The 11,818-nt window shown below is 46.1% G+C and overlaps 1 protein-coding gene across 4 annotated transcripts in view; it reads left to right on the forward strand.

Annotated features, from left to right (window-relative positions):
* The window catches only part of arhgap22 (Rho GTPase activating protein 22), a 41,199-nt gene extending 29,381 nt beyond the window's left edge, over positions 1–11,818 (forward strand). For all 4 annotated transcript variants that reach the window (XM_036547214.1, XM_036547215.1, XM_036547216.1 and 1 more), the window contains 7 exons: positions 4,519–4,647; positions 6,306–6,513; positions 6,831–6,963; positions 7,525–7,598; positions 8,312–8,433; positions 9,219–10,068; positions 10,461–11,818. In XM_036547214.1, the coding sequence (XP_036403107.1) occupies positions 4,519–4,647; positions 6,306–6,513; positions 6,831–6,963; positions 7,525–7,598; positions 8,312–8,433; positions 9,219–10,068; positions 10,461–10,662 (1,718 nt within the window). In that variant the 3' untranslated portion in view covers positions 10,663–11,818. The remainder of the gene's footprint in view (positions 1–4,518; positions 4,648–6,305; positions 6,514–6,830; positions 6,964–7,524; positions 7,599–8,311; positions 8,434–9,218; positions 10,069–10,460) is intronic.

An 11,818-nucleotide genomic window follows, 5' to 3' on the forward strand; every position in this document is an offset into this window, starting at 1 on the left:
TACTTGATTAAAAACACAGTGACTTAGCTTTTTTCTGTAAGGCTCTGAGACCAGAATACTCTAGTGCACTTTTCACAATCTCATTTTAATCACACTCATTTTGCCCTTGCTAGTCTCTTTATAATTTATTAATCGCTTTTTTGCCATGTTTGAAAAGTGTATAATTTATTATTCTTCTTTTTATTACGCTACTACTGTGAACAGTATCTGATCAAATGGGGTTTCTTAGGTCCAGTTTATTATTTATCAACCTTGAACTTTAGAGTTGTGTATTAGGTTGGGTGTAGAACACATTTGGGGCTTCGTTTAATTTTATTCAATCATGAATGACAGCGATACCATTCCAAGTGCTGGTCTGAAGAGAGAAATGCAACTTTGCCATCTAGTGGTGAAAGAGGCAAACCTAGGCAAATGCTGGAAGTATTCCATAATGTTCACATTGTTTTTTTGGGGGGTGGGGGGGGGGGGGGGGACTCTCAAAACTCATGAGTTAGTGTATTCATATTTTCATTGAAGTACAGCCATAATTGTATTAGTGTCCACATTTGTCTCTGCTGTTATAAACCGTTTACTAGAATACAAGAAATGTTGTCTGGATGTTCTGCCAATAGTGTCAACGTGTAGGATGTGAAAATTTGAAAATAAAATTGATTCACAAGCACCCTCATGCAACAAGAGTATGAAAATTCTTCAAGTAAACAGTTGTCCAGTTTGCTTGCTCGTTTGCACTTTTTTTCGCCCCCTCCCACAGAAAAGCAAACGTATGACACCTGCCATAGTGGTGATATGGTACACACACACCCTTGTGGCACTGACTGCCATACCACAATGCCCACCCTGGCTTACAGCGCAGTGCTGTAATACACATTTCTCTGCAGGGCCATACAGTCATTCCACTCCTTTAGAGCTGTACAATGAGTGAAGACTGCAATATCTCATCCTCTCTAAGAACGTAATATGGTTCCTTTAAGAGAGGACCTTATGGGTGATTTCTGCTCTGGATTTAACAAGCTCCTGTGAAAAATAGACACAGGTCCAACAGCAAATCCAAAATAGAAGGATATATTTTACATGTGTGTCAAAATGGCCTACATACATTTCATATATTCTTCATATATTTACTCTTCCTTTCATATTGATACTTTTTGGTTGAAGTTGTAGCTCATATTTGGCCATTTATATGCAATTACAATGCATTATATCCTCTTATAAGAATTGAAATGAATGAAATTACATATATGAAAGTTTTACTGATTTTATTTGCTCATATATGCTGTATCTATTTGGCACAGGTTAAAACATCCATTCCTTTCATTTTTAAATACCAATACTTTACCAAAATGGGTGATCCCTTCAAAAACAACCTTATTAATTAATGTAATGGAAGTCAAAGCACTGGAACACATTGTGCTGGGTAAGCATCAAAGTATGTCTGCAGTGGAAATCGCTTCTCTCTCAAAGCATCCTTCCAGTATTTTAATTTAAGTGTTACTGACTCATTGCCATGGCAAAACGTTTTACTTGGTCATCAAACTCCTAGTAAAGCGCCATTACTCTAATCCAGCATAATGAAAACATTCATTACGGGTTTCGTGCTTCACTTTGTTCGCATTGCTCCATGCACTGCATCCACTTGATACTGTGAGTCCTGATCAGGCGTCAGTCGAGGGTCAGAGAGTGCCTGACGAACCGGCAGACTGGTGCAGATGTGGGTGCGTGAATGTGGTGACGCATACAGTGCGATCGCCGTCAACCCTGAACCACAGAACGTGTGACGTCATTTCCACAAGACCGAGATTCAATCCAAATTTAGGCAAACATTACACTTTTAAAAATCTTATAGAGAATGTTTTGTTATATTTAAACAATGCTGAATCTGTAGTTTTGGCTAATTAAAGTGAAGCACCAAGTGCAGTGTGGTTTTCTGGCCTAAGTGTAGACTGTGAAGAAACAGAAACGCTGATGCCCTCTTGTTTTACCCGATTTATTAGCATGAGGGAACAATTTCGGTTCTGCCTCTCAGCTTTTGAGCTATCAATTTGTCAGGCGTCCCTCAGAAAAGCAATACCAGAAAAGCATTAGCAAATAGCCTAATGTTTTGCCTTTACGGGGAAAAGCGGAGTCGTGGAGGCCAATTACCTACAGGAAGCGCGAGATGGTCAATTACCCTTTGGCTTTAAGCAGCGGCTGCGGAAAAACCTGCAGTGGCTTCAGAGGTGACAGGGACCTTGCTCTTAATTGGCCAGAAAGGTCTGTTTCCGAAACGTCTGTGGCGTAGATCACCGGCCTGAAATAATTGCGGCTCACTCAGCGATTCCCTGCCGCGCAGGCGCGTTTGATTCCAGCGGCGTCTCGGGCGCGGTCTCGGCTGGTCACTTGTCACTGAAGTGATGATTGTCCTCATTAGAATTGACTGCGGTCCCGCAGCGGTAAATTGCTCTCTACCGCAGCCTGGGGAATCGCTCTTTTTAATGATTGTTTACGCGCTCGGTTACGGACGTCTCAGTCTCCTTAAATGTCATCCACAGTTGGGTTTTTTTACGTTCTTTGTTTAGTAGTCTTCTAATCTTGAAATGATGAAAAAGTGACCAGCGGGTTTGCTGATCACATGCAAATAAGGATGGCCCTGGACCTTTTCCTGTTAATGTTATTTTAAATGAGCTGTTCTTTCTGATAACACTACTTTTCTGCATGTATCTAATCCTTGAACAAAATTATGTTATTACACATGAGCATGTACACACGATGAATGCTTTTTGGGGGAAAAAAGAAAATCAATATAACCTAACAGGCTGGTAATCTGTACAGTTTCACAAATCAAGTATACTCTATAATATCTGTCACCACAATGGGTGTGGACATTTTCCACAAAGGCAAAATTGTATGTGGTTGTAATAATAAACCCTTTCTACTACTTTGAGTCAGGCATGCAACAGAGGTTTCAGAGATAAATAAGGGGCCACTTTGAAATGTCAAATCCTGCCTGAGCTGTAAACGCCATACTGTCGGCTTCACCCAACCGTGACAAATTCATTGTAAACCGTATCAGCCAGCAGGGAAACAGACTTCAGTGAGATAGCAGATGTGAAACACTGCGCAGCTTATCTATTAACACGCATCCCAATGCCCTTAGACTGTAGGGACATGTGTCAGAAGAATGTCCTACGTGCACAACGCGTTGTGACCATGTTTTCACATTGGTTTATTTCGTCTGAAGTGAAAGTGTTCTTGGACTAGGAATGCATGCAACACACAAACACACATTCAGTGAAAATTTTAGCAGAACTAAAATGTGTATCAGGTGCAAATTTCCCGAAATATGTGGCGAGGTCAAGATAAAACTGCTTGTTTGTAGTTACGAATATGTTTCTCTGCTCTGAGATACTATTTTACAGATAGTCTGCCTGGATTTTTAAAACATGGTTGTGTAGTATTTGGTCTTACATGGGAGACCACACTCTTTTGGTAGATATTTAAATTGAGCCTCAGAATCAGAAGTTGATTTGAATATGGTTCATGTCTGTCAATTATTAGGGCTGTCAGCCTCTCAGGGTGCCAGATAGAAATATTGGGACAAATGAACACGGCTTGACTTATTTCCTCATTTGCACAGGGATAAATCAGTCAATAAACACAGGAGTCTAACAGCCAGTTTCTCAAAGCATTGCCTACAAGGTATGCTTTCCCTTCCTAAGACTGACAGGTTTTGTGTTGAAAACATGATCATATTGAATAGGACTTGGACTGGCTCCGTTGGTTAAGGAGTGCAGTGAACATATTGTGAAGGCCTCATTGCCTTGATGAGACATTCAGAAATTGTCACCGTGGGTTGAAAAGATTGGTAAGGCCAGGGTGAGAGCTGGTCAACCATGACTAGACGCCTGACAATAACTTTGGAAACTGTGGTACTTTAAACGGCAGTCGTCATCAATTTTTTAACACGTTTTAACAGGGTTTCTCAAGCGTTATGTTTTTGCCTGTTAAAACATAGGCAAAAGTCTTTTGACTTTGCTGTGTGTGATCAGAGAGCTGTCCACAGAGGAGGGTTCTACCAGGTCATGGGCGCTTTTCCTCTCTTCCTAATCCAGCCATTAAGTGTGTAATGAAATCAGTTATTAGGCCTTATTAACCATAATGACCATATGCACTCAGTAATTAGGAATTCAGGGAGACTAATAAGATCTGAAGGAGTCAAGGAAATGGACAGCCTGGTGGTCTGTGGTACAGACACACTCAGACTCACCTTCTGTCCTCTCTCACTCTCTTTCTCTTCCTTCTCTTTCTCCCCATCCTTCCCATTTTCTTTCTGTTTCTTTCCCTTGCCATCTCTCTGTTTCTCTTTCTGTCTCTCTCTACCCTCCCTCCCCATTTTTCTCTCGTTCTCATCTCTCCTGTCTCTTCTTCCCTTCCTTTGTTTCTCTGTCTACATCCCCCCTGCTCTCTCCCTCCCTCTCTCTCTTTCTCTCACTCTCTCCCTCCCTATCTCTCCTTCCCTATCTTCCTCTCTCTCGGCTGCAGGAAGTGCAGGTGAGAAGGACAGGGCTACCATCAGTCATGAGGCCTACCTGCTCATGGCCAACTCCCAGAACGACATGGAGGACTGGGTCAAGGCCATTCGGCGGGTCATCTGGGCACCCCTTGGAGGAGGTAGCGCACACGTGCAAACACAGGGACACGGGCACACACACACGTACACACACACATACAGTACACATTGTCAGTCAAGCCTTCATCAGCAGGAGCTGAGTCATGCTTGTTCACTAGCAAACCGATTCAATAGTCAATCTCTTTTCCTCCTCAGGCTGAAATACACGTTAATTACAGGCCTTGATAGGAATGCCAGTCTGTGCAGAAATAGGCAATGCAGAAATGCCACTGTAATAACTGCAAGTGCTTGTACCTATTACAGAATGTGGCACCACTTTTATCCTTCTCTGTCACAGGAGAATGTGGTTTGATGTTATGTCATGCCTGTATATCAGGCATGTGTATGGCCACTCAACCACAGGGCTGATGGATACTAAATGATACAAGATTTGCAGTGCATTTAGAAGCATTGCATTACAAAGAGGAGTCATTGATGAAAAGGTGGTGAAATGGACAGAATCACTCTCAGAAGTATAATCAGGCTGCCTGTGAACCTGCCATTTCTGAAACACCCGAACTCATTAATACCTTGAATTTGGGGTTTTAAATCTGGCTTTCGGAACAGCATTAGGTTAAACGGGTTGGCATTTCTAAGCCATGGGAGTAACGTATTACTGTAGCATCTCTTGTTGCAGTATAATGCAGGCACCACTGCAATAAACAGAGGTTTGTGCAGGTTGTTTTCAGTGACAGCGAACTCTCAGAGTTATGGCTTGTTAGCCGTTAGGTCAGTCATACAGTTACACAAAAGTCCACAAATTACACAAAATTACACAAAAGTCCATTTGGGCCAGTGATGGCATAATCTGAGGCAACAAAAAAAATCACTCCCTCTCTTGGAGGGGTGGCACCAACCCCATCCTCTTTGTATTCAGGAACCGCACCACTGCCTGATTAGAGGGGGGCTGTATTGCTAGCATGAATGACCCTCCTGTTCTAACCTGTGGGCTCCCTGCTGTTCAAATCAGCTGTCTGTCTGGGCAGACAGATTGAGGGCAAGACAGTACCTGCCTTCCCCCTATTGCCCTTTGATGAGTTTTCAAATATTGCACTCAGCAAGTTTTGATTACATCTCATGGGGAGGTTCGGAATAGATGTGTCACTGCATGCTGTAGGGACTCCCCCGCTGCTCACAGACAAAACGGGACAGGACCGGGTGACCAGGGAGGTTGTTTGGTGGGGGTGTCATATCTCATGGTTGAAGTCCAGGCCCTGCTTCAGTATAGCTAAGGCTGGCTGATGTACTGTAATTACTACACACTCTTCGGTGTCTGCACTGTGCTGTGGTGGTGTGGGGAGCCTTGAGATGTGTGCAAAAAGCATCAAGTGCAGCACTAAAGAATGACACGCCGTGCTGTATTGTTAAGAGTGAATAACGCCTACAGGGAAATATGTTCGGCTTGTCTGTCCATTTCATGTTGCGTTGAGTGCACGTTGAACTGAAGGTGCAGATGAAGGTGTCCAACCATTAAAAAGACTCCAGCTGTTGAGAAACTTAATTACAAATATGAGCACAATGGATCCTTGTAGGCCTTTATGGATTTGAGACATAAAAAGCTATTTATTTGTTTGAACACACTAGGGTCTGCATAACACCTTAACAAATGTAACCTTGTCAAAGATTAGCTGTACAGCTCTACCCATATCTGTCGCCACAGGGATATTTGGTCAGAGGTTAGAGGACACGGTTCAGTATGAGAAGAAGTTTGGCCAAAGGCTAGCGCCTTTGCTGGTGGAGCAGTGTGTGGACTTCATACGGGAACAGGGTCTGGATGAGGAGGGCCTCTTCCGGATGCCCGGGCAGGCCAACCTCGTCAAGGAGCTCCAAGATGCGTTTGACTGTGGGGACAAGCCGATGTTTAACAGGTACAGAAGACCTTCCTGTGGGTCCAAGTGCATTTTTAATGAAGGGGAGCAAGATGAAGAATACAGTGCTGAACACAAATGTTTTTCAGTTGTCAGGTGTATCCAGGTAATTTGATTCATTGTTCAAGTCTTAAGTAAGCCATAGAGTTCGGGTTTGGGTTTATTCCAAATACACAGTTGAAAGTACTGAAAGTACTGTCATTGCTAGTGGTTTTCCCATATGTTTCTTTTAGGAAATAGTTTTTACCAGTCATTTTTTACAAATCTAGATGAATGTTTTCTGATTTGAGTTTTCGTTATCTTGAATGTGGATGCAGTAACACAGATGTCCACACGGTGGCGTCGCTCCTGAAGCTGTACCTCAGGGAGCTGCCTGAGCCCGTCATCCCCTTTGCCAAGTACCAGGATTTTCTCACCTGCGCTCAGCTGCTGGCCAAGGATGAGGAGGTGGTAAGTGTGTGTGTGTGTGTGTGAGAGAGAGAGAGAGGTGTCCCAACCCACCCCCTCTTCTAATTTATAGTTCACGGATAGATGTGTTGGTAGATCCTTTTTGTAGCATTTTGATTCTTCCTTGTCAACAGCTCCAGCCAAAACCCAGCACCTCCAAACAGAAAAAACACAACAATGGCATGCATGTGCTACAGTAGATGAATACACCTCTGTTTGCACAATTGCATCAACAGCAGTGCAAGTTAACCATTTCAAAACCACATATAAGCACATAGACCTTGTGAATCACTCAGCAGGTACTGCAAGGGAGAATGCCATACCTCACTTAAGTCCTGTCCATAGGTTACATCGGCGCTTTGTAAACTGTGAGTATGTCATGAATCTCACACCCTATTTTGGGAGCTAATACAGATGCAGGAAAAACTGTCAGTAGATTGAGTCAGTCATGAACCTTTATGTTTTATCAAAAAGCACCAAACAAATGCACTGAATTGCTGTCATGGACTTATTTTAACAATCAAAGGGCTGTTGCTCAGCGCTGATAATGTGCTTCTCTTGCAGGGAATCCAGGAGCTGGGGAAGCAGGTGAAGACCCTTCCCCAGGCCAACTACAACCTCCTCAAGTACATCTGCAAGTGAGGCCACCTTCGCTTCATTCTTTCTTCCACCTCTTCTCTTCATCTGGCCAAATGAACCCATACGTTCGCTGCATTCATCCATGTCCTACCATTAATGTGACAAACAGAACGAAAACTTGACAGTCTCACCCATTTCTCCCTGGGTCTTGACCTGAAAATACAGATAGCCGTTGTTTCAAATTGACAAGCTCATATTGACACAATGTTATTTTCTTGGTGTGAACATACCTAAATGGCACTTATTCACATTATTTTAAATACAATTATGGGTCGAGATGTCAGCCTCAATTTGAGCGGGTTTCAAGAGGAGCTGTTGGAATGGGGGCGCAGTCGCCGCTGCCTTTTTATTCCAGATGATCCTGTCTGCGCAGAACCGGAGGCGAAGGCGAGGCGGCCCTCCCGCGGGTCCCCGCTTCAGACGGCTCTCTCCGCCTCCCTCCCGGCGGAGCCGCGATCAGGGTGACTCGCCATCACCGCTAACTGTGCTTTCCTCCTTCGCTTCTATAAATACACCAGCCCGGCCGACGGGCGTCAGACGCCGCACGCCGGTGCAGCGTGGGAAGTGCGTGACTCAAGGGGTTCAAAACCTGTGCGAGGTTTACTCAGCCCAACAAACAGGGACTGACGCAAAATGTATGTCACACTTAGAGTGCGTCTGCTCATGTGGGAGCTGCGTCTTAATTCTGTCACATCTCCTCTGCTCCGCGCAGGTTCCTGGATGAAGTGCAGTCCCACTCAAACGAGAACAAAATGAGTGTCCAGAATTTAGCGACAGTGTTCGGACCAAATATCCTTAGGCCTAAAATGGAGGATCCTGTGACTATGATGGAAGGTATGTTTCATGCGGGTTTTAGCTACTGTGGGTTTCCAGATTAATACTCCAAATTCCTAGACTCTGAACTGGCTCCAACTGACTGCAAGCTGTGCCCTAAGGCCTGGGTTTGAAATTGGTCATGTGACCTCTGATAACATCTGTGGAATTAAATTGGCTTTGTTTCTCTGGGAATACGGGTGGGTAGGCCAGCCAGGGTTTCCTTGTCACTCACAGGTGCCCTGGGGTTCATCAGGTGCCTGCAACCCCAGAGGAGTAGCAGCTATCTTCCAATTGGTGTGTACTTCATTGTACACAGTTTGACTTGAAGTGCAAAAAATAACCAATAGCTCTGGTGCAAGTGTATCAAAGGATAGCAGTTGTCTTGCTTCAGCACTCCTGCATGAGTGCAGAGCTTGTCACCGTGACATGTGCCTAATTTCCAAAATGACTGTTTACAAAATTTGGTTGCATGAAAGGGAAAAAGCAAATTCCTACCAAGATAATGAGAAGACGCAAATTATTCCAATTTTGATGTTGTAATATTGAACTATTCAATAGGCTATGTAACTAGCAAGGTCTGTTTGACACGGAAACTTACAGTATGAAAATAGTTTCTTTTGGGAGACATTAGTCAGGTTGGTTAGAATGTTGGTTGAAGGGACTTTTAGCTGGATCATTTGTGTTGTGTAGTGTCGAAATGAACAGCCCGTGTGTAAGGTAAAGTGCATTACACTTTTACATGGAGTCATTCAGCAGATCAAATGTATAAATGTAACATGCAGCTGCATTTCCTCGCCTGGCAGGAACCTCCCAGGTGCAGCACCTGATGACGGTGCTGATCAGCGAGCACGAGCGTCTGTACGCGGGCGGTGAGGCCGACCCCCCCGCGGCCCCACGGGAGGCCCGCCCCCAGCGGAGCATGGTGGAGTGGATCTCCGAGGAGGACCTGCAGGGGCGGCCGTCCGCGGGCGGAGGCCTCAGGCCCGGCGAGGACACCAGCGGCAGCGCCACCTCGCTGGACGTCCACGTCAGCACGCCCACCCCGCCGCTGCCGCAGCCGAAGGGGGAGGCGGCCCTCAGTCCCAGCAGGCAGCTGCGCTCCCTCCCGGCCTGGAAGTGCACCTTCAAGGGCGCGGGGGCGCGGGCGGCGCCGGCCCGGCTGGGCGGCTCGTCGGTGGACGTCTCCAGCCTGCCCAGCGGGAACTGGCTGATGAACGGGCTGTCGTCGCTGCGGAGCCACCGCCGCACCTCGTCCGGGGACCGCGTGCGGGACGTGGCGGGCGGCTCTCCCCAGCGCCTCTCCACCTACGACAACGTGACGGCGTCCAGCCTGAGCGTGCCCAGTGCTGCCAGCACGCCCTGGGCCACCTCGTCCTGCGAGATCTCCGTGCCGGACTCCGCCAGCGAGTCCTCGGGGCCCAGCCTCGGGAGGGGCGGGGAGTGGCCCGACGGGGGGGCGCGGGCGCCGCCGGAGAGCAGCGGCGAGACTCCGGAGATCTGCATCAGCAGCGCCGGGTGCAGCGAGAACGGCACGGCGCCCCCTGTGCCACCGGAGGTTGCCGACGCCTGCCCAAAATCGCTCACCAACGTGGTGACGGAGCTCCGGGATGAGCTAAAGAAACAGAAGACGGCCTACGAAATCAAGATCAGAAAGTAAGGGCTGCATACTTACTGCTAGAAGGATTGTTTTGTTTAAGGAGATGTGTGGAGAGGCGTCTTTTACATAGTGAATTCTTATATGCCAGGGTGATTCTTCTAGTTCTTCATAGTTATCTATTAATATTCAGCTTCAGATAACACTTATATGAAGTGCATAAGTGCATACAGGAAAAGAAATCCACCATGTTATGAGTCTCTGCCCAATGTGAGTGAAAAACCCGCCGAATATATTATGTATATAAGGAGTTGATGGTAGAGTAGCGATTTCGACTGGAACTTGATTGATGTGTAACTTTTCTTTTTTTCTGGTAAGAGTGTCTTAACGTAATGTAATGTAATGGTAGAAAAAGGGAAAGGTGTGGAAATGTCTCGGGTTGCTCTCGCAGGCTGGAGGAGGCGAGCGCGGTGCTGGAGGAGGACCTCGACCAGGCGAGGAAGAGGCACCGCATGCTGGAGATCAAGCTCCGCAACTCAGAGCGCGCCCGTGAGGACGCGGAGAGGAGGAACCTCCTCCTGCAGAAGGAGATGGAGGAGTTCTTCTCCACGCTGGGAGACCTGACTCTGGGAACAAGGACGAGCAACATATGACACCTGGGGCAAGGGCTTCCACCCCTCCGAAAGAAGGTTCTCGCGGACTGTGTTTTTAAAGCCTCTTTACTCGTGTATCACGAGCGTATTGGGGCGACTCCGTGCCGCTTCACCCCGGCACCAAGGTCTCTGGTCTCTACCTGCTGTTGTGTATCAGGACCATGTCACCACACAGGCATCATGTACGCGCTGGGGGCACACCAAACCAAAGCATGACATTACTGTTAAACCCACTTGCGGCAGAGTATCAAAGTTGGCACCTGGAGCTGGCATTGAGTGTCTTCATCTCAAAAAACCAACAAAGCAACAGCAATTTTACCCTTACCGTGCCTTTAGGGTCATTGCATGGGGCAGAGAAAATATTTGCTTGACCAGAATAAGGGTTATGATCAATTTTGGCACCTAATTGCGTGTACATGCATCTACAACCTTCTGAATGTTTTTTCCCCCCCGGAAGCTTGTTTATTTCTGGGCCAGTATATGACCCGACGAGCCAAAGCAGCCAAATTAGGACGACTCTGAAACTACATGGACTGGGTTTTCAAATCTAACAGCCTACACTTCCTCAGTCTAACCCTACACCTTGCTTTAACCCAAGCCCACTGTCATGAAATGTATGCCAACAACCAACAGTAACTCTGTGGTAGCTGTTGGCTCGAAGTCTGCTTCTCCATGGGTTTTGTCTTTCCTTATCCTCCTCACGTAAGAAGTACTTGGAAACACTTCTTGCATTCACCTGTGAGGTTTTCGGCAAGTGGCTCCATCTTGTCAAAACAGGTGAAACACTGGTGAGAAAATAACAGGGTTCTATAAGATGCCGCCCTTTTCACTTTGGTGAAATTGCCATTATGGACGACCGAACCTTTATCAGGTTTTCCCCATGAAGGCTCTGTACCGTGATATTGTACAATCTAAATGGTCTGATGTAACTCTGTGTGTTATATTGTACGAGTTAACACATTTCTCAGGTGGTGCTTTTCAGAGGCTAAGTTGGTGTTCTGAGAGCATCTGTATTTGTAACTGATCTCAGTCGTCGTTTGAAGGAAAAAGGTTAAGCGTTAATCGTGACATGCTTGAATAATGAAGTGGTTTAGTCATACGTTTTTATAGCCCTATCAAACAGCATCAGTTTATTAAATGTTGGAAATGTCTTTGT

Source organism: Megalops cyprinoides, chromosome 15 (genome assembly GCF_013368585.1).
Source record: "Megalops cyprinoides isolate fMegCyp1 chromosome 15, fMegCyp1.pri, whole genome shotgun sequence".
Lineage (NCBI taxonomy): Eukaryota > Metazoa > Chordata > Actinopteri > Elopiformes > Megalopidae > Megalops > Megalops cyprinoides.